The following is a 19,306-nucleotide window of genomic DNA, read 5'->3' as shown; positions in this document are numbered from 1 at the left end:
TATGCCAGCAGGTGGCATCCAAGAGAAACAGTAGGGAAATTGCGGTAAGCAAGAGAGGGGGAAACGGTAGAAATTGCTCCATCAGCGCTGTGGAAACAAAACTGCACTACTTGGATTCGAGTGGGCAGCTATTTCAGTCTAGAAACTATTAAACGAGAATGTTATCTGTTTCATTACAATTGACCTTATTCTACAAAAATATTATAGTAGGTGCAACAAATGAATTAAGTTTGGGACTTTTTTTTTTAAATAACCGAACACTCAATAATCCTGTTTTGCTTTCCTGCTGTTCTGTGAGTAGTTGAAACTGCACAACTAAAGTTTATGCATCTCAGATTGGGAGACAGCTCAGAGGAATAAAATTTAGGTTAAAAGAAAATTGAGATCATTTTTTGAGGTCTTGTCAGTGAAATGGGTGGCCTTTTCTCAGTGGTAGCATCCCAACTGTGTAACACTATTCCCAGGGAGGCTTGCCTTGTGCTGTTTTTATAGTAACTTCACCCCCAAGTAAAGACACTATCATGCTCCCAGGCCCCTTGGAAACCTGCCTTCTGAACCGCTGTTTCTCTCTCTCTCTGCTGGAAGTTTTTTATACCACATTTTAAAACTGTAGTCTATCATTTTATGCTGTAAGCCATCCAGTAAAAAGTGCTACCAGGCAAATTTATAGAAATATAATAAGGATGTAAATAAAATAAAATAAAAAGGTGTGAAATGGTTGCAAACACACACACAGGTTAAATTGAGTATAGTAGCCTCTAAGATATTCTCCAAAACACTTCCACTCTTCTCTTAGCTGCATCTCATCTTCATTTCTTATTTTCATGGTTATGGTTGCTAGTTCTATCAGTATATTCCGCCAGATTTCTTTTGTGGGTACCTCTTTTTCTTCCCACTTTTTCGCATAGACTATTCTAGCTGCTGCGGTCATGTACAAAAAAAGGGGTTAAGTGCCTTCTTCGATTATAAGCATGGCTTAATGTGAACTGCAAACACACCCCTGCTCCTCACCTCAGAGGCCTAGAATTTCTATTACATCAGGCTCTGGCAGGTGGGATGAGGAGCAAATTTAGCAGAATCGTGAGGTGTGCAACTTCTCCTGAGCTAGATGTGTCATATTCCAAAACAAGAATCTATGCACTGTGCAAAAATAAAAATACCACCAATTTATATGAGAGCCTATGGCACTGCAAATTCAAGCAGTTTGGTTGATCATTTGGGGAAAGGGGTCAATCCTCCCCACAACAGTTATCTAGATTAGATGTAAAATAGTCTCTCTTTCTACATATAGAAAGCGCTCAATCCCTACCCCAAAATATATGCACATATGTGAGCAGGGATGAGCAGGCATGGTTAAATAACCAATAGGTAAGTCCAGAAAGCTTAGTGTAGGAGTAGAATATTGAGGCAGCAATTTAGATTCAACATGGTGGGTGAGAATGCAGTTTTTACATAATACCTTTGACGAACAGAAGAGGGGAGAAAATGATTACTACTCAGAAACCAGAAGGCAATTTAATGTGACATGTGTTTCCCTTCTCCTTCTGAAAGAAAAACATGGCAACGTACAAATGTTTAAAGATATACGGAGTGGGCGTTTCATAAGCAAGGCTCTTTGTACCTCACAAGCAGGGTGCCATGGCAACGACACATTGTCAAAGAAACTGACAGGCTAAAGTGACACACAAAACTTTGCAGGTAGAGTGAATGGCACTTTCCCTTGCAATTAGGCAATCTTGTCAGCGCTGCCTCTGGTTACGCAATTTTCAAATTTATGCTGCTGTAACTCAATGAAATTCACATACAGTATCCTGCCATGTGGCATCACTGGGAAGGATTATGGAAAGCTTCAGCCAGAGCCCACACAAAAAACAAACTATACCTCTTGCTACTCTGCCCTCTGATAATAACCCAGTTGTCAGTTTGGGTTCTTCAAATGTTAAAACACTGGACCTTTATTAACATGGGGCAGCTCTCAAAACCATTTACAGGTAAATTAGCACATTTTTCCATGTATAAGACGACCCCATGTATTAAGTCCCCCCTATTTTGGGGGACTCCAAATTAAGAAAACACCCCTCAGCACTACCCATGTATAAGACGAGCTCCAATTTTAAACCTAGTCTTGTACACAGTAAAATATGGTAATTTCTCTCTCACTGTATACGTGTGTGTGTGTGCATATTATATGCCATACTTATATGTTTTTGTAATTCAGAATATTTGTAGCACAAAGGCAATTCATTGCATTTTGGAAACAGAGGTGGCGAGCCATGAGATCTGAGTTCAGAGTGGTCAGAAAAATCTGTGGTCACATCATACTTCTCAGAGTATACCCCACCAGAGTTGTTACATTCATACTCATTTTTGGGGGGGGGGACTATTAGGATCAAATGACAGTATTTTTCCCTTGCAGGGAAGCAACTAAGATGCATTATTTTGTTGGTGGGTAGGATGCAAGACAAAGAAAATGTTAAGAAGCCCTCTGCCCCACCCTATGCTGGGTTTCCTGTAACAGATTGCAGCTTCCACAACCACATACAGTCATACCTCGGTTTAAGTGTATAAAAAGCATTGGTGAAAGACTATACGTGACTGAGTACTGCACATCATTCTCATTTTCAGATGTATAGGCTCAGATCGAGGCCTGGCTAGCAAACAAGGCCACTGAAGATACTTACAGCTTGTTCATTGCGCATTCCAATATATTTAATTCCACTTGCTTGAGCAGCAACTGCTACTTCAATCACTGGAACACCAACAATGCCAAACATATACTCGATGTTCTGAAATAAATACCGGTAGTAATAATTAAAAAAAAATAAGCTGTTGTATGAATGCATGACCAAGATGAGCTGAGAACACTTGAGCAGCTACTGTAATACAGGGGTCTGCAAACTACGGTCCCTGGGCTGGATCAGGCCCACCCGGGTCCTAAATCTGGCCTGCGCCACGAATCCGAGACTCCTGGCAATGGCGACAGGAGGAAGAGGCCGAGCAGCAGCGGCTCTACCAATCAAACGCCGCACCTGGTTTACCTCAGCGGCGTTTGATTGGCAGAGATGTCCCTGTCCCACGCTCAGGTAAACCAGGCGTGGCGTTTGATTGGTAGAGCCGCTGCTGCTTGGCCTCTTCTTCCCGTCACCGGCAGAGCCGCTGCTGCTCGACCTCTTTCTTCCGTCACCGTTGCTGCCCTGGTGCTCCTGTGGGCCACAGAGCGGAGCAGACAAGCTTGCTCTGCCCACCCACGAGAAGCAGCAGCAGCAGCGGTGGTGGCAGTGGCAACCCCTGGGAAGGTAAGTGCAGCGGCTGGGGCTGGGGGGAAGACTACTTGCCCCCCTCGCCTCTTCTTCCAGCCCCCAACCCCCTGTGCCACTTCTTTGGCCCACCACAAGGTCTGAGGGACAGTGGACCGGCCCGCTGCTAAAAAAAAAAAAAGCCAACCCCTGAGCTAATACATGCAACCACCCAGTTTCCTACAGAAACAGCAGAAGAAAGCTTTCCAGATGTTGTATGAAGTAGACTATTCCCATCTTCAGTAAAACAGTTTGTGGGGTTGCCAGAAATTTAGGCAACATAGCTGATGATCAACATATGGATGTTCTTTATACAAAAGAAATGCTCTTCTGAGTGATCTCACAGTGAATCTTGGTTTCGAATCCTTGCATGGACAAAAAACTAGGTTTACCCATTATGGTTTATAAGGAAATTGTGAAAGGACCCAAGGCTTCTCAAGCTTGCTCATATAGGCCCAAGCCACAATTTGGTATTCTTCCTGAATGCAGCTATTATGTATGATATGCCAATATATACTAAACTTGTACATAATATAGGTGTTTACTGCCAGTATGTACCTTTCTGGCTTGTATGATGTCATCCAGGTGATCTGGGCCACCAAAAGGAAGACAAGGCCATATGAAGGAAGCCAAGTCAGCTAAAGCACGGTTCGCTGAAAGCAGTTACATATGAATGCCCAGGTTGCTGACAATGTGATACTTCTAAAGGGCAATAAACCCTGAGCTTATTCTGCTGAAGCGATTGCGTATAATGATTAACTTATTAAGCAACGGCCTTTCTATCAATGGGCATAAGAAGTAAGCCTCGTTAGCAAAAACGTCTTCTTCTTTTCTGAAGCATTATCTGGAAAATCATTTATAATTTTATTTTACTCAAGCTTTAGTTAATGGTTGATCACTGGGTCCTTGATGATGTGGGAACGTTATTGCACAAATTGTTATAGCTACAAAGTGGAAGGGACAAGCGGGATATAAAATGGAAGAATGGTATAAAGAGGTGTGGGATATAGCTATTAATGATAAATTAACATGTGCCATTAAGGTAAGGTGGGGAATTTGCAAGATAAATTATTCTAAGGCAGGCTTCCTCAGCTTCGGCCCTCCACATGTTTTTTGGCCTACAACTCCCATGATCCCGGGCTAGCAGGACCAGTGGTCAGGGATGATGGGAATTGTAGTCTCAAAATATCTGGAGGGCGAGGTTGAGGAAGCCTGTTCTAAGAAGATACGGAGGGTGTTTATAGAATTTGTACTGTTAAAACGGAAAGGGGTCAAACCATCACAAAAGGTGCTGAAATTTTGGGAGGTTGGATAGTTACAATGGAATACAGTGGAACCTCGGTTTATGAACACCTCGGTTTATGAATTTTCGGTTTATGAACGCCACGGACCCATCTGGAACGGATTAATTCATTTTCCATTACTTTCAATGGGAAAGTTTGCTTCAGTTTATGAACGCTTCAGTTTATGAACAGACTTCTGGAACCAATTACACCCATGCTTCAGTTTATGAACGCTTCAGTTTAAGTACTCCGCGGACCCGTCTGGAACGGATTAATCCACTTTCCATTACTTTCAATGGGAAAGTTCGCTTCAGTTTATGAACAGACTTCCGGAACCAATTACACCCATGCTTCAGTTTATGAACGCTTCAGTTTAAGTACTCCGCGGACCCATCTGGAACGGATTAATCCACTTTCCATTACTTTCAATGGGAAAGTTTGCTTCAGTTTATGAACGCTTCAGTTTAAGTACTCCACGGACTGTCTGGAACGGATTAATTCACTTTCCATTACTTTCAATGGGAAAGTTCGCTTCAGTTTATGAACAGACTTCCGGAACCAATTGTGTTCATAAACCGAGGTACCACTGTAGTCTCATTGGTGGGGTGCACATTTTTATTCTTATTATTTATGATTATTACTTTGTCCAAATAAAAAAGGGGGAAAATTAAAAAAAAGAAGCCGTCTCATACCAGGTCAAAACTTTTGTCTTGCCTAATATTGTCTACAAAACTTTATCCAGGGGTTTCCAGGCAGGGATCTGTTCCCCATCTCCACCTACAAGAACCTTTTCAACTGGAGGCAAAAGGGCGGGCAGACACGGGGCGTCTTGTGCTCTTTACCACTCTGCTATTGCTTCTCCTGGCATGCTGTGATCTTTCACCTAAATCCAGTAATCCCGGACGCCTTCCCGGATTAATTAATTCTTTTTATCCTCCCTCCACCTTCTTGTGTAACGAGAGGCATGACGAGAGGCAAACCTAGACAGGCTACACTGCAAGCAGCACAGCAGCTCGACAGGTACGTGCTGAGAACGCGAGAAGCAAGTGACAGGGTAGTAACAACCCCTTAAAACGAGCGGGGCCCAAACAGTGACAAGACTCGTTTAAATTTTAAACCATCCACGATGGGGCTCTCCTGTTGCTGTTTCACCCCCCCCCCAATTGCATATTGGCAGAGACAGATTTAGGTTTGAAGGTACTGAAGGTAATGGGTCCCTTTATATGTCCAGCTAGCCTTTGTCAACAACAAAGTGTCGCCGTTTTTCGGGTTGAATATATGCTATATGATAATTTATGGACCTAATAGGTATCTAAAGCCATTTGCAGATAACAAATAGGCGCCTACACAACACAAAACACTGTTGCTGTATGTAGGTTTTGTTTTTTATCTTATATTTTTTGGGGAAAATTCCTTTAATTTGGGGGGGGGGGCAAGAGAGTGGGGTCCTAAGCTATAGCTTGTTTAGTTTATACGTAAATCCAGAACTGCATATTGGGAAATAATAATAATAATAATATATTTATACCCCAGCCACTCTGGGCTGCTCCCAACAGAATACAGTACTGTATTACAATCACGATAAAACTTTAAAAACTTCCCTAAACAGGATATCCTTCAGATGCATTTTGGGCTACACGTCCTCGACAGGGACTAGAACCCTTCACGTAAAACTACGCTTTTTCGAAAGAAATGCTCCTTCCCGCTCTCCGTAGGAACCACGTAATATTTCCGGGTTGGCTTCCGGAGTTCAAGGGTCACCCAAGAGCGTTTCTTACTTGCATCTTCAGCGCTTCCGCGATGATCTGAGCCCCGCTGACACATTCTTCTTCCTGCCCTGCCGGAGCCATCGCTTCCACAACCGTCTTTTCCCGAGGAAAGGGAGAGACAAGCGGCAGGCTACCTTCAAAACACGCTGAGGTACGGCTCCATCGGCCAATGAGAGAAGCGCTAACCGCTTGATTGACGTGCCCCTCCGTTCAATAGGAAAAGGCTTCGGGAATAGCTAATAGGTGGGGGAAGTTAAAGGGGCGGGGCCGTTGGAGCAGCCCGCCTCAACCCACCCCGCACTCTGAGGAGAAGCGTTGGGCGGGGGAGGGGGGAACGCTGCGAAGAAAGGCTCTCGATTGGCTTCTGCTTAGCCAATCCGAATCAGCAAATTGGGAACACGGAAGGCAGATGCGTGGCTGAGGTTTTTTGCTTGCAGGAGCCGCAATAGGAGTTGTGGGGCGATTATTATTTATCTGACAGGGACTCAAGGCGGATTGCAGAACAAATAAGAACAACCATTAAAAACAACCATTAAAAGAATTGAAATTATCTATCTGTAATATGTGTGTGTGCGCGCGTGCGCGCACACACACACGCTATTAAAACAAGAGAATAAACAAAAACAGCATAGCACCAGCCCCCTCATTAAAAGCAGCCAGGACCCCAAAACCTGTTGGAAGAAGGTCTTCACCTGCCAGCAAAAGGATAAGAATAAGTTCGTGATCGGCTTTAATGGGTGTTCCTGTGCATAGCTGCCAAGTTTTCCCTTTTCTCGCGAGGAAGCCTATGCAGCATAATGGAATTTCCCTTAAAAAAAAGGGATAACTTGGCAGCTATGTTCCTGTGTAATGCGTCTGCTGTGAAAAATTAGCAGCAATTCGGGATGTCTTCCCAGTCCTATAACACACAAGTTGCTCTTTGTAGTGGAGAAGGGGGACTGCACTCCTTGCTCTTATCAATTTCAAGTTTTAGTTTAGCTTTTATAGATGTTTTATCCATTGCAGGTTTTTATCGAATGGGATTTTTTTAAAACAACAACAACAACAACATGTTTTAATGCTACTGCAAATTGCTTTGTGAAGCCGCCTGACCTCGAAAAGCTGGATTTTTTTGGGGGGGGGGAAATAATTATATTATCAGGTGCCTCTGTTAAACTTTGTACCGTTTTAACATAGGAAGCTGCCGTATCCCGAATTAGACCATTGGGTCCTGCTAGCTTAGTGCTGTCTACACTGACTGACAGCAGTTCTCCAGGACAGGTGGATCTCCCAGCTAGCCCTACCTGGAGATGTCAGTAGTTGAAACTGGGACCTTCTGCATGCACATGGTCTATTTTTGAACTACAGCTTTTCTTATTTTTTAAAAAATTAAAAAACAGACTTGAAAAGGAATATTTTAAATGGGCAAGCTAGTTATCTAAACCACTGTGTAACATTCCTAGTGATAAGAATTATATCTTCCCCATCTGTATCTTGTCTTTCAACAGCTGCACCAGCAGCCGTGGTATGGTGAGAAACTGAAGTTTCCCCACGAAGCTCTCACAACTTTCTTGCAAATTATTTCTAGATATGACCACACTTAAAAACTGGAGAAGCCAGTCTATTATTTCAGTACATTTCAAGGTGTAGCATTCTGTTTTTGTCTGTTCTGCATTATGAAAATTACGTAGCAATCATTAATAAATGGATGGTTGTGGTATAGATGGGTAGCATTGCCATTTTCTAAGGCCATGTTGTAGAATATTATGCCTGGGATTCATAGGAACACGTGCTTAGTTCTGCACAGTGTTTTTCCCTTAAAAATGTTTAGGGGTACTCTCATTTTCCTATTCATATTGAAATATTGCCCCTCAATGAGGTCAAACTTAGATTCACAAAATGTTTAGGGGCATGCGTACCCCTGCATTCCCCCAGAAAAAAAGCACTGGTTCTGCATGTCCAAGGGGGCTTTAGGCTTATTTTTATTGAATAACAACCATGTGACAAAACCCTTTGAAACCGAAGGGACTTTTGAAAGCTGCTTATAATATGGTGTAAGAGTTTGCAGATCAAATAAAAGAGACCCTGGTGTGCTTAAATAAGGGATTCGGATCCCAGCCTGTTCATGTATGTATGTATGTATGTATGTATGTATGTATGTATGTATGTTGGAAGGTTCTAAGGCTTATTGCCTAAGCTCCCCACAGGTTCTCAGGGCAGCTTACAAAAAGTCAAAAAGACAGTGAAACACATTAAAACAGAAACAGTAAAACACCATAATATAAAAGCAGCCAGTGGAATTAAAAACCAAAACCAAACAGCATAAAACAAATGTATTGCTGATTAAAGAATCTGGTTAAAACAGAAGGTATTTGCTTCGTATTGAAGTGACATCAATATAGGTGTCAGGCAAGCCTCCCTGGGGAGAGCATTTCATCATGGGGTGCCACCATCAAGTAGGCCCTTTCCCCCAATACACACTTCAAATGATAGGGGCATTCAAAGAAGAACCTTTTCTTGAAGATCTCAGGAGACTAGTATTCTGTGTTACTTCTGTAGTACAGAACTTTGCAGGGGAATGAGTACAAAAATGTTTGATTGCAAGCATTTGTTTCTAGTAACCTCAGACTGCAGTCTAGTTAGAAAGTAAGTGGTCTGAGACCCTCTGAAGGGCACATGTGGGCTGCACGCGGGGGGAGAGGAAGGAGAGTTTAAGGAGAACTAGAGTTTTCATTCCTGGAAAGCAGGCAAAGCTCATTTCGGTTTCCAGTTGGGAGTTGGCTTCAGAATGAGAAGCCATTTACCATTTACAGTTTGTATGTGAACAAGAACACAGTCTTCTTTGTTTTTTTGTGTTCTCATGCAGAATATTTTGTCACAGGATAAGAGGTACATGCCCAGTCTTAGGGCGGATTTGTACATTTGTGTTTCTGATACATCAACACCACTAGGAGATCACTCATTTTACAAATCACACTTAACATAATTTTATCACATTGGTTTTTAAAATTTTGGTTTTTTAATCATGTGACTTTACCAGGTTCTAAAGTAAGACTTGAATCAGATTTTAGCTCAGACAGAAAAATATTTCATATTATTACCCATCAGCAGCCATCACATTATAAGGAGACAAAATGGCCAGATGCCTGGTCATTTGCCAGACATGTTTAATATGCAATTAGCAAAGTCCCAGCTATTCACCACTGTTACAGAGGCTGAACTTTCCTGCTCCAGAATCTAGATAATCTGGATCTGGCCTTTGTCAGACACAAAAGACCAGACTTGTTTTGCATTTGGTCTGTTCTTGTAATTTTGCTTGGAAAGGAATATGGCACCAGTAGCTGGAGAATGGGCACTGGTATTATTGAAGGGATAACAATATCCATTGCTTTATAGTAGTCCAAAAGGGAACCATTTGTCCATCCCACATGGAGGTTGAAGTGGGTATTGATAAGAGGATATATTAATTACTGTATATTTAATCCTCTACAGACCCACATGTATTGGCTAACAAACAAAAGAAAAATGGCTTGTGTCTGTTTTTCAAAATGCAAGGCTTGCAAATAAAGAGCTCTAGTAGCAGAGTTTAAATCACATCGTTAGACAGATTTAGTGAAGCCTAGGAACAGGCTTTTAAGCCTTTTAAAACATTCTAGCTACTTGAGGCAGCTGGCTTCCTTTTAATCCTGGTGCAAAGAAACAGATCACACACTAAAGTAAGTTTAAAATATAATTTACTTACAGGCATGCGTTGTCCTTAGCAGCAAATAAAATACAGGTAAATGTTCTTGGGTAGAAATTCAGCAAAGACAGCCTCAGATAAGTTTGCTGCCTTGTTTGCAATGTGGGGAGAGAGAGCAGGGGTGGGGAGAGAAAAGAACAGGAAACAAGTCTTACCTCGTCCCTTTCACTGAGCCTTAACTGATCCTTAAACCCTTCATGTTCAAACTATCTTTGTTAGGTTTGACTGCAAATCTCCCACATTTTTGTACCCTCCACAATACTTTCTTTCAGTGGAATTGCATATAAGAGGACCATACAGGAATATATGCTTTCCCATCCCTAAAAATCAGCTTCATTTTTCTTATCTGCTAATGCAAGCAAACAAATGCAAAGCTGATGAAAGGAATATTGCTACATACATGGCTGTTAACTTAGCAACACACGCACATATGTTTCTGTATACTTTTTTGCATTCAACATTACATTATCCTGCAGGATTGGATGTTGGGTGTTTGTCCGTGCCTTTGATCCTATGCAGGGTCATTTGTTTTTTGTTTTTTTTTTTGTATAACTGGAAAACTTCCAAGGGCCAAATGCTAGTAATAGCACCGGGTTTTAGTTCACTTCCCAAATGCCTTTTGGAATTATATTCCACGATTTCCCATGCTTCAGTGGTAAAAGTTGATCGAGCTGAACATAGTTCAATAGTAAAGAACAACAAAGCACAATGACATGCATCGATAAAATGTTTTTTCTGGACTGATTTTCCCCCAGTTTGACTTGGGTGTACTGATGTGCTTCTATCTTTACAGCTCTTTGTAAGGCAAAACTTTATTACTTAGTTTGTCTATATTCATGTATCAAAACATTTTGCTTTGGCTAACATAAAGCTTTTTTGATCCCTTTTAAATTAATTCTTGATTACAGCATATTTATTATTTTCCAGTTATTTTTTGCCCTTTGAATTTTGACATGACTCTCTGTGCTAAACACTATAACCCTTCTGGGACACGCAGCCACCACTGCAGCTGCCACTTAACCTCCATTTGTGTCAATGGTGTTTGAGCTAACTCTATTGACATGAAAGAGGCTGCAAAACGGCTTGATGGACTGTGCCAAATGCACGCCGTTTATATCTATCCATTTTGCAGTGACTGACTGCTGGCTTCCTGAGGCAACTGACGCTTTCCAACTCTCCAACATAATTTCTCCAACAGAAATGCATGAACAATTGGTGCTTTTAACGGTGGCCACTGTCCTGGCTATTGTCCAACGCATGCAGCCAGAGGCTCTTTCTTATAAGAAACGAGATATTTATTCAGGCAAGTAATGGCACAAGCTCAGCAACACAATTCAGGAGTTCAGGAGCGAGACGTTCAGGAGCAACAAAGGTGTTCCAAGAAGTTCCCACACCCCTATTGCCAAGCTTTTAAAGACAAGGTGTGACACACACACTCAAAGGACTTCGTTGCCTTGCGAGAATGCCAATACAGGTATTCCAAACACATTTTCTGACGGGGCGAGTAGGTCTGCTCCCATTTGCAAATGTGGTGCCTGGTTCTAGGTGACAAGAATGCACCGTCCTGGTCTAGCTCCAGCTCAGTCACAACCTCCTCCTGTTCATCCTCCCCCTTCGGCTGGTCGAAGCCCTCACCAGCCTCCACAAAGGCTTTGAGCTCCAGAGGAAGGCAGAGGAGAGAGCTGCTATCATTCCTCCTCCTCCCAAAGTGACTGAAGATGGTGTGGGAAGGGGAGATCTCCCCTCCTCCAACCCAAGTTGGAACTTCGAAGGACCCCGTGAATGAACAGTCATGTAGTTGAACAGTGCCATCTTCTGGAACCATGGTTAACAATATCCAAAACTGCTTAGAAGGCCAAGAAAATCAACCAGGTCGTGCTTCCGCTGTTTCTCTCCTGGAGGATATAATGAGTCGGTGCTATTTTTGTAGAAAAAGAGGAACTCACCAGGCAATGGTGTCCATCTGAGAAGTGCCAGAACTGGGTTGAGTTCTGGATGGGGGAAAAACCCCTGTAGAGTCAAACCTCGGTTGTTGAACGTAATCCATTCTGGAAGCCCATTTGGCTTCTGAAATGTTTGACAACTGAGGCGCAGCTTCTGATTGGTTGCAGGAGCTTCCGTCACTCAAGCAGAAGCCATGTCGGATGTCCGACTTCTGAAAAACATTCAAAAACCGGAGCATTTACTTCTGGGTTTTCGGCGTTCGGGAGCCAAAACGGAGGCATTCGGGATCTGAGATTTGACTGTAATGAGTCAAGGCCGATCTGGTCCCAAACTGGAGCCTAAACCAATAATGAAATGGGTCGAGACTGTCAGTCTCTCCAAGCACATCTGAAGCTGACCTCTACCTCTCCAACTTGTCCTCTTAATAATCACCAGGCTACTGCTTCAGGCCTTGTTTGTTCTACAAGGAACTATTTCATTGTTCAAGGAACATCTTTTGCACATTGCAGTTTAAGTAACGCCGACTACTGCATACTTTTCATTCCCTCCCATCCTCCCAGTCACCATTTTGGGGCTTGTCAGGAAAAGCTGGTGTCAGCAGCCTCGACAATTCTCTGATTCTAACTTTGCCCTTTTATCAGAACACATACAGTGTTGGGGATTGCTTTAACACTTGTGACAATATTACCTAGAGATAAATTATCTACTATAGTTGCTATCCTCTCCCAGAAGCGGAATAGCTCCAACATGACTGATGCACATTTTTATCAATTAGTATATAATAAGTGCTAATATTTATGGATCATCCTGTAAAAAAGGGTGGGGGGGGACCCGGCCAGATGGGTGGGGTATAAATAAATTATTATTATTATTATTAAGCAATTGTAATATCCAGTTGGAGTATTACAAGTGGATCTCATCACTCTGCTCTCAGCTACCGTAAATATGGTAGGAGCAATGGACGTTAGAAGTTTACAACGCATCTTCTTGCCTTGTTGGTTTGGGTTACCGTGTCCAATTCCGGGCACCACTTTCTAAAAAGGACAATGGCAAACTGGAATGTGTCTGGTGAGGATCTGGAAACTAAGTCTGATGAAGAATGGTTGAAAGAACGGTGTATATGTAACCCGGACAAGATTACAGGTTACATGATAACTGCTTTCAGTATACAAATATCTGAAAGCCAGCATGTTATCTGAAAGCCAAGCTGAATCCATTGGGGGGGGGGATTTCAGGCTTTGATTTCATCTCAATCTTAAGAGTTCTCTTTCACCAGAGGCATATAAGGTGATTCTGGACATCAACGACATCTGTCACTGATGCTGCAGCTGCATTGTAGATCATCCACTGAGCAGGGTGTTGGGCTAAAGACATGTAAACCCTCCTTCCAACTCTATGATTGTACTCAACTATGTTCCACATAAATATGTCGCCCTCCCCCCTTCTAGAATCATGGCAGGCATCACTTTGGGCAGTTGCTGCATGCTCGTCCTGGCCTGCTTCCAAGTTCTCTCCGCAGATGTTCACAGAGGATATTACATTGCTGCTGTGTACGAACATCATGTCATCCTGAATCCCAATCCAACAGCTGTTACCAGTCGAAGGTCTGCATTGCAGCTGATGAACAGAAACCTAGACATTTACGAAGAGCAAGTAACTGCTGCTGTTAAACAGGTACCACAATAATTAATCGCCTTGCAATCATTTTAAGTAACATGTGCCTAAGAGATTAATTGCTTTATTGTTACAGGAGCATTTGTAGGCATATGTATTGGAGGTGCTGGATGAAACCTACAGAATCTTGAGCAAGTTCTTCCAGAGTCACGGAGCTCCTGTGTTTTTCTTCCATAATGGCTTTTCTTTCGGAACTATTAGTGAATAATTTACTAGGATTTTGAAGAGGCACCAGCTTATCTTAGCTTTTTAATTTTTAGATTAACTGAGAATGTGATGATTTGAACAGGATGCACTCATACTTTCCCCTATGAAGGTGCTTACCTTTGAAGTAGCTGAGGCTCAGGCCTAACCTCTGCCTTTTGACCAGTTTTTCTGAGCAACTTACATATTGTTTACGACTATTGCAGCAGTGCCCACAAGTTTCAAATTTCCAAATGGGCACACGGGCCTAAAGAAAGTTGGGGACCCCTAACATACATCCTGCTTGGATGCCCTGCACCTGCAACTGAAGGTTTTCCTAACCAAGTGAATCCACCACACAGTTACTTGTGTGGGGTTTGCTACTGAAGTCAGGTATGTTACAAGAACACAGAGCTTTTGATCCATAGCACCATGTTGGAGCACCTACGGTACCATGCTGCTTCAAGAAGGCAAGGATCCCCTTTAAAATCTGCATATGATACAGCTGTCTGTGTCTAAATGCTATGTTTCCTTCCAATCAAGTTGAATCATTTCACACTTCCAAACAGTTCTGGTGTAGATCCCCAAAGTTTTGGTGAAATTGCTTCTGGGCAAGTAGTTTGTGGATTTTAGCCAAAAAGAAACTGGAGTGTGTTTTGCGGTCATTCCCTCATTTCCACTGTAAAGCCACATATGATCTTCTAATTCATAGTAGTAGGTTCAAGGTCTTACAACTATCTTAAAAACAACAACAGCAATTTAAATGGAAGTAACACAGTGTTCTGTGTGTTTTGATGATCAGCAACACTTGAATGAGATTAATGCAATCTGCACAACCATTTAAGTCTTCTTAAAGAGATTTCAAGGCACCTTTCCTTTTTTTATTCTGACAGCTGTCTTTATTTTATTTTTGTTTGCTATCAGGGAGCACAGATAATTGTCTTTCCTGAAGATGGAATTCATGGCTTCAACTTCACCAGGACTTCTATTTATCCTTACTTGGATTTCATTCCATACCCTGACTCTGTAACATGGAATCCATGCAAAGAAGAATACTTGTTCAATGACACAGAGGTATCTGTTATAACTGTTGCAGAACTGGAAAAAACCTGGATATTATTTGCTTTAGTGGAATATATAGAGTGACACTCTATTCCTTAGTGATATTTTGCTGCTCTGTTTCACTAGTGCTTTCTGTCGCACTGCCTGATGTAATATTGGCATTGCATCTCAAAGCATTTTTGTTTACAGTCAATTTCAATCTCTAACTACGGTAAGTATGAAGTTAAGGTAAATGTAGATGCAATCAAACTGTTAATTAAATGCACACCCATTGATTTCTATCACTTAACTATGCACACTGTAAATGCACACCCATTGATTTCTATCACTTAACTATGTTTGGCTGTTAATACACCTCCTACCTGCTACAGGTACCAAGCACAACCACATTTAAACTTGCTTTTTGCAGACAGCTGCAACTAAGTTAAGATGGAAATGCTGTAACACATTTTCCCCTGAGGATTTAGAATGTATTTGGAGCTAACACAAGAGTTTCTGAACAGAACAATGTTTTGTACATTCAAACTGCATATGTAGGTTTCCATTAAAAACAACAAACAAAACCCAACTTTGTTATTCTAAGCTAGACAACTGTTATGAGTAAGTAATATGATTTTCAAGAAATCTGTGGTTTAGAAAATTATAATTCTGGAAAACGAAATCTACCCCGACTCTACCCAAGCCTTTTGTGTGCAGCAGAAGAAATTCTGTATAGTGCATTGCACAAGGATCAAAAACCATTAACTCTGTCCGCTGGTGGCAGTATTGATCACTTCCTGGGCTGGACCTGGATTCAGTTTCTTCAAACAGGCGATAGGGCGCTGTCAAAATGTATGGTTGGCACATTCGATCAGAATGTGTATAGCCTACAAATCACGAAGCATACAGCTGCAAATGTTACATATGGGTTTTGTTTACCCCACAGAATATTTTTTTTTGTATAATGTTCACCCCTGCTAGAGTAAGCTGAATTGATAAGAAGATAGCTTTCTTAGGCTGAAATCCTATATATGCTTATTTGGGATTGTCCCATCAAACCCATAGTGTAGAGGTCCTCAAACTTTTTAAACAGGGGGCCAGTTCACTGTCCCTCAGACACTGTCGGGGGCCGGATGGGAAGTTTTGGAGAGTGGACTGGTGCGCTCATGGGAGCTGGACCCTTTGGAAGCCGGGAGCCTGCAGGAGCTGACCGAGAGCTGCACACACTGCCCAGTGCACCTCTTCAAGGAGCACGGAGACAAGGACAAGCTGGTGCCTCACCTGCAGCTGCTGCCTTGTGCGGGCGTTTCTGCCCCTTCATCCTCCTACTCCCCAGGGGTGAAGGCTGGCGCCTGGGCCACTTCGCTGCCGGTCTCATCATCCTCCATCGTCACGTCGGCCGCCAATGGGAGCGTGGCGGTGGCCCCAGCGAGCCCTAGCCCAGGCCGGCTGTCCTCCTCCAGGAATGCCGCTGTCACCCCCCTCACAGGGAAGCAGAGCGGCAGCAGCCACAGGAGCACCAGGGTGGCAGCGGTGGGAGGAAGAGGCCGAGCGGCGGTGGCTCTGCCAATCAAACCTGGTTTACCTAAGCGTGGCACGGCGTTTGATTGGCAGTGACGTCCCCGCGCTGAGGTAAACCACCGCTGCTCGGCCTCTTCCTCCCGTTGCCATCACTGGGAGTCTCGGCTTCACAGCAGGTTTTTAATGGTCAGGCGAGCTGGATTTAGAACCCTGGCGGGCCTGATCCAGCCCAGGGGCTGTAGTTTGCCGACCCCTGCCATGGTGTCATAGAATTGTAGAGTTGGAAGACACCCTGAGGATCATCTAGTCCAACCCACTGCAATGCAGCTGGCCCATATGGGGATAGAACCCATGGCCTTGAAATTATCAGCACCCTGCTCCAACCCAGGCATCCCTAAACTTCGGCCCTCCAGAAGTTTTGGACTACAATTCCCATCTTCCCCGACCACTGGTCCTGTTAGCTAGGGAACATGGGAGTTGTAGGCCAAAACATCTGGAGTGCCGCAGTTTGGGGGGCCTGCCCTAGACTGTGTCATACCCTTGACTGGTTCTTTATTATGGCTCTGTTTGAATACCTGGATAATCTTTACATCTGACTGAAATCTTGGAGGAAGACCAAAGTGTAGAATCCAATTCAATCTGGCACCCAGTAATATTATAACATCAGCACCCTGCAGTGCCCTAATAGTTAAAAACAAAGAAAAGAAATTGTTAGCTAGGGATCATGGGAGTTGTAGGCCAAAACATCTGGAGGGCCGCAGTTTGGGGGTGCCTGCTCTAACCAAACGGGGCTTACTAGTAAGCAGAGATGTATACAGCTGCAGTGTCAATTATATTGCTGACAGAATATGCAGAATCTTATAAAGTTTCAAGTTTTGAAGTGTTCCAAATGTTGCATTTTCTTTCAAAATCAGTTGAATAAAAAAAACTAATATTCATTTTAGATTTCCTCCAACTTGCATTTGCTAAAAAATTTCCTACTTTTTAAAAACAAAACAAGTGTCTACTGTCACAAGGTTGACTCCAATGAAGTCATTGCACGAGTGGAACAACTTCCTCATGTGCAGCAGAACATCCCCTCTCTCTCTCCTCCACCTGTTCCCTCCCCAAATCTGCTTGGTGGGGGACCCAGAGCAGATGCAGAGGAGGCTAAGTGGGGGAAGGAGAGACCAAAGTTGCATTGCATGAACAGTTGTTCCACTTGCAGAATGGCTTTCCTGAATACAACCTAGAGAGAGAGATGTTGCCTCTTCTGGTGGTGCCAAAGTTAGATCTGTCAGCCACTTAAAATTTATTTAACTAAAAAAATGCAGTGCTTTAAATTTCTCAATACTACAGTCCCTCTAACAATAGCATTCAAAGTAATTAATGAATAGAGAAGTTTAAGCACAGTGATTTAATATTTTGGAGCGAAGCCCAAAACATATTGCCAAAATCAGGAAATGGCTTCAGTTATCTCTGCACACTTACTTCTGAGTAGAGAGCACTAAAGATATCTTCATAGGGAACCATTATAAGGGGGGGGGATCATATATACAAGCATACATGTTTAATTTGTGTTTGATCCAACAGCCAATTCATAGGACTACTCAATGCTTATATCTATTGATGCAACAGAATATGTATTTATTTTGCCCCCTAGGTTCTCCACCGACTCAGCTGTATGGCACTGAAGAATCAAGTGTTTTTAGTGGCAAACTTAGGAACCAAGCAGCCCTGCAATCACGGTGATCGCCAATGCCCACCAGATGGGAGATACCACTTTAACACAAACGTAGTATTTAGTGACAGTGGTACACTCATAGCAAGATACCGAAAACAAAACCTGTATTTTGAATGTGCCTTTGATACTCCGCCAGAGGTAGATTACACTATTTTTAATACGCCTTTTGCAGGCAAATTTGGAATTTTCACTTGCTTTGACATCCTGTTCTATGAGCCCACTGTGAAGCTTATCAAGGAATACAATTTAAAACAGGTTGTGTATCCTACTGCATGGATGAACCAGCTTCCGCTTCTGTCCGCTGTAGAATTTCAACAAGCATTTGCAGTTACTTTCAACATCAATCTTTTGGCAGCGAATATTCATCGTCCTGACTTGGGTATGACAGGGAGTGGTATATACACACCATCAGAATCATTCATTTATTATAACATGGAGAGTGATAAAGGCAAGCTTATAGTGGCCAAAATCCCTATTACATCAGGGCATGAAACCAACAGTAACATGCAAACAAGTTTTTCAAACTCTCCTATGGACCATCAGATTTGTCATAAGGAGGATCAAGAAGCCCACTGTGAAAAAGTTGAGAAAGGAGCCCAGGAAGCTCCACCTATATTTCATGGCAAAATGATGTATGACAATTTCACTTTTATGCCCATAATGGAAGCTGAAGGAGAGATCCAGGTCTGTTCCAATACTCTGTGCTGTTCCTTAAGTTACCAGAGACTGTTTGTATCAAAGGAACTCTATGCTTTAGGAGTATTTGATGGCCTTCATGGAGTTCACGGAACATACTATGTACAAGCTTGTGCGTTAGTGAAGTGCGGCACCCTCAACTATACGAGTTGTGGGCAAGAAGTCACAAAGGCTACTGAACGGATAGATTTTCAGCTGCAAGGGAATTTCAGCACTGCTTTTGTCTTCCCTCTCTTGCTGAAGTCTGGCATCACTCTAGACTTTGCAGACTATCTGGGTTGGGAAAAGAACTACTATGTCATGCAGAAAAAGGGAGCATCTTCTGGCTTAATAACAGCCGGTTTATATGGACGATGGTATGAGAAGGACTATAATAAGCATTTGGTGCAACCAAAAGCCACGTGTCAAAATGAATAATTTAGGAGCTTAATAAAAGGAGATCATTGTCCAATGGA

The 19,306-nt window shown here is 42.7% G+C and overlaps 2 protein-coding genes across 3 annotated transcripts in view; one reads left to right on the top strand and one right to left on the bottom strand.

Annotated features, from left to right (window-relative positions):
• HACL1 (2-hydroxyacyl-CoA lyase 1) overlaps nt 1–6,493 on the bottom strand; it is a 27,579-nt gene extending 21,086 nt beyond the window's left edge. Inside the window, exons 1-2 of the mRNA XM_035130302.3 lie at nt 6,358–6,493; nt 2,682–2,786 (exon numbers count right to left, since the gene is read on the bottom strand). Of these exons, the coding sequence (XP_034986193.3) occupies nt 2,682–2,786; nt 6,358–6,429 (177 nt within the window). The 5' untranslated portion in view covers nt 6,430–6,493. The remainder of the gene's footprint in view (nt 1–2,681; nt 2,787–6,357) is intronic.
• BTD (biotinidase) lies at nt 5,466–19,306 on the top strand. Of its 2 annotated transcripts, none has more exons than XM_088654121.1 (4): nt 5,466–5,599; nt 13,462–13,687; nt 14,795–14,944; nt 18,075–19,306. In XM_088654121.1, exons 1-4 carry the CDS (start codon nt 5,544–5,546, stop codon nt 19,266–19,268), a joined length of 1,626 nt encoding a protein of 541 aa, XP_088510247.1. In that variant the 5' UTR covers nt 5,466–5,543; the 3' UTR covers nt 19,269–19,306. The 2 variants fall into 2 exon arrangements, with proteins under 2 accessions (XP_088510247.1, XP_034986196.1); XM_035130305.3 differs by lacking the exon at nt 5,466–5,599 and adding an exon at nt 6,359–6,499.

This window comes from Zootoca vivipara, chromosome 11 (genome assembly GCF_965207765.1).
Source record: "Zootoca vivipara chromosome 11, rZooViv2.hap1.1, whole genome shotgun sequence".
Classification (NCBI taxonomy): domain Eukaryota; kingdom Metazoa; phylum Chordata; class Lepidosauria; order Squamata; family Lacertidae; genus Zootoca; species Zootoca vivipara.
Note: the sequence above shows the minus strand (reverse complement) of the source record. Positions and strands in the feature narration are given on the sequence as shown.

What these genes read in the sequence shown, in the direction of transcription:
- BTD (XM_088654121.1), top strand. Translation starts at nt 5,544, where the DNA reads ATGACGAGAGGCAAACCTAGACAGGCTACACTGCAAGCAGCACAGCAG. An exon ending in GCAGCACAGCAGCTCGACAG is followed by an intron (nt 5,600 to 13,461) that starts GTACGTGCTGAG and finishes CCCCCCTTCTAG; the next exon opens with AATCATGGCAGGCATCACTT. An exon ending in ACTTGTTCAATGACACAGAG is followed by an intron (nt 14,945 to 18,074) that starts GTATCTGTTATA and finishes TTTGCCCCCTAG; the next exon opens with GTTCTCCACCGACTCAGCTG.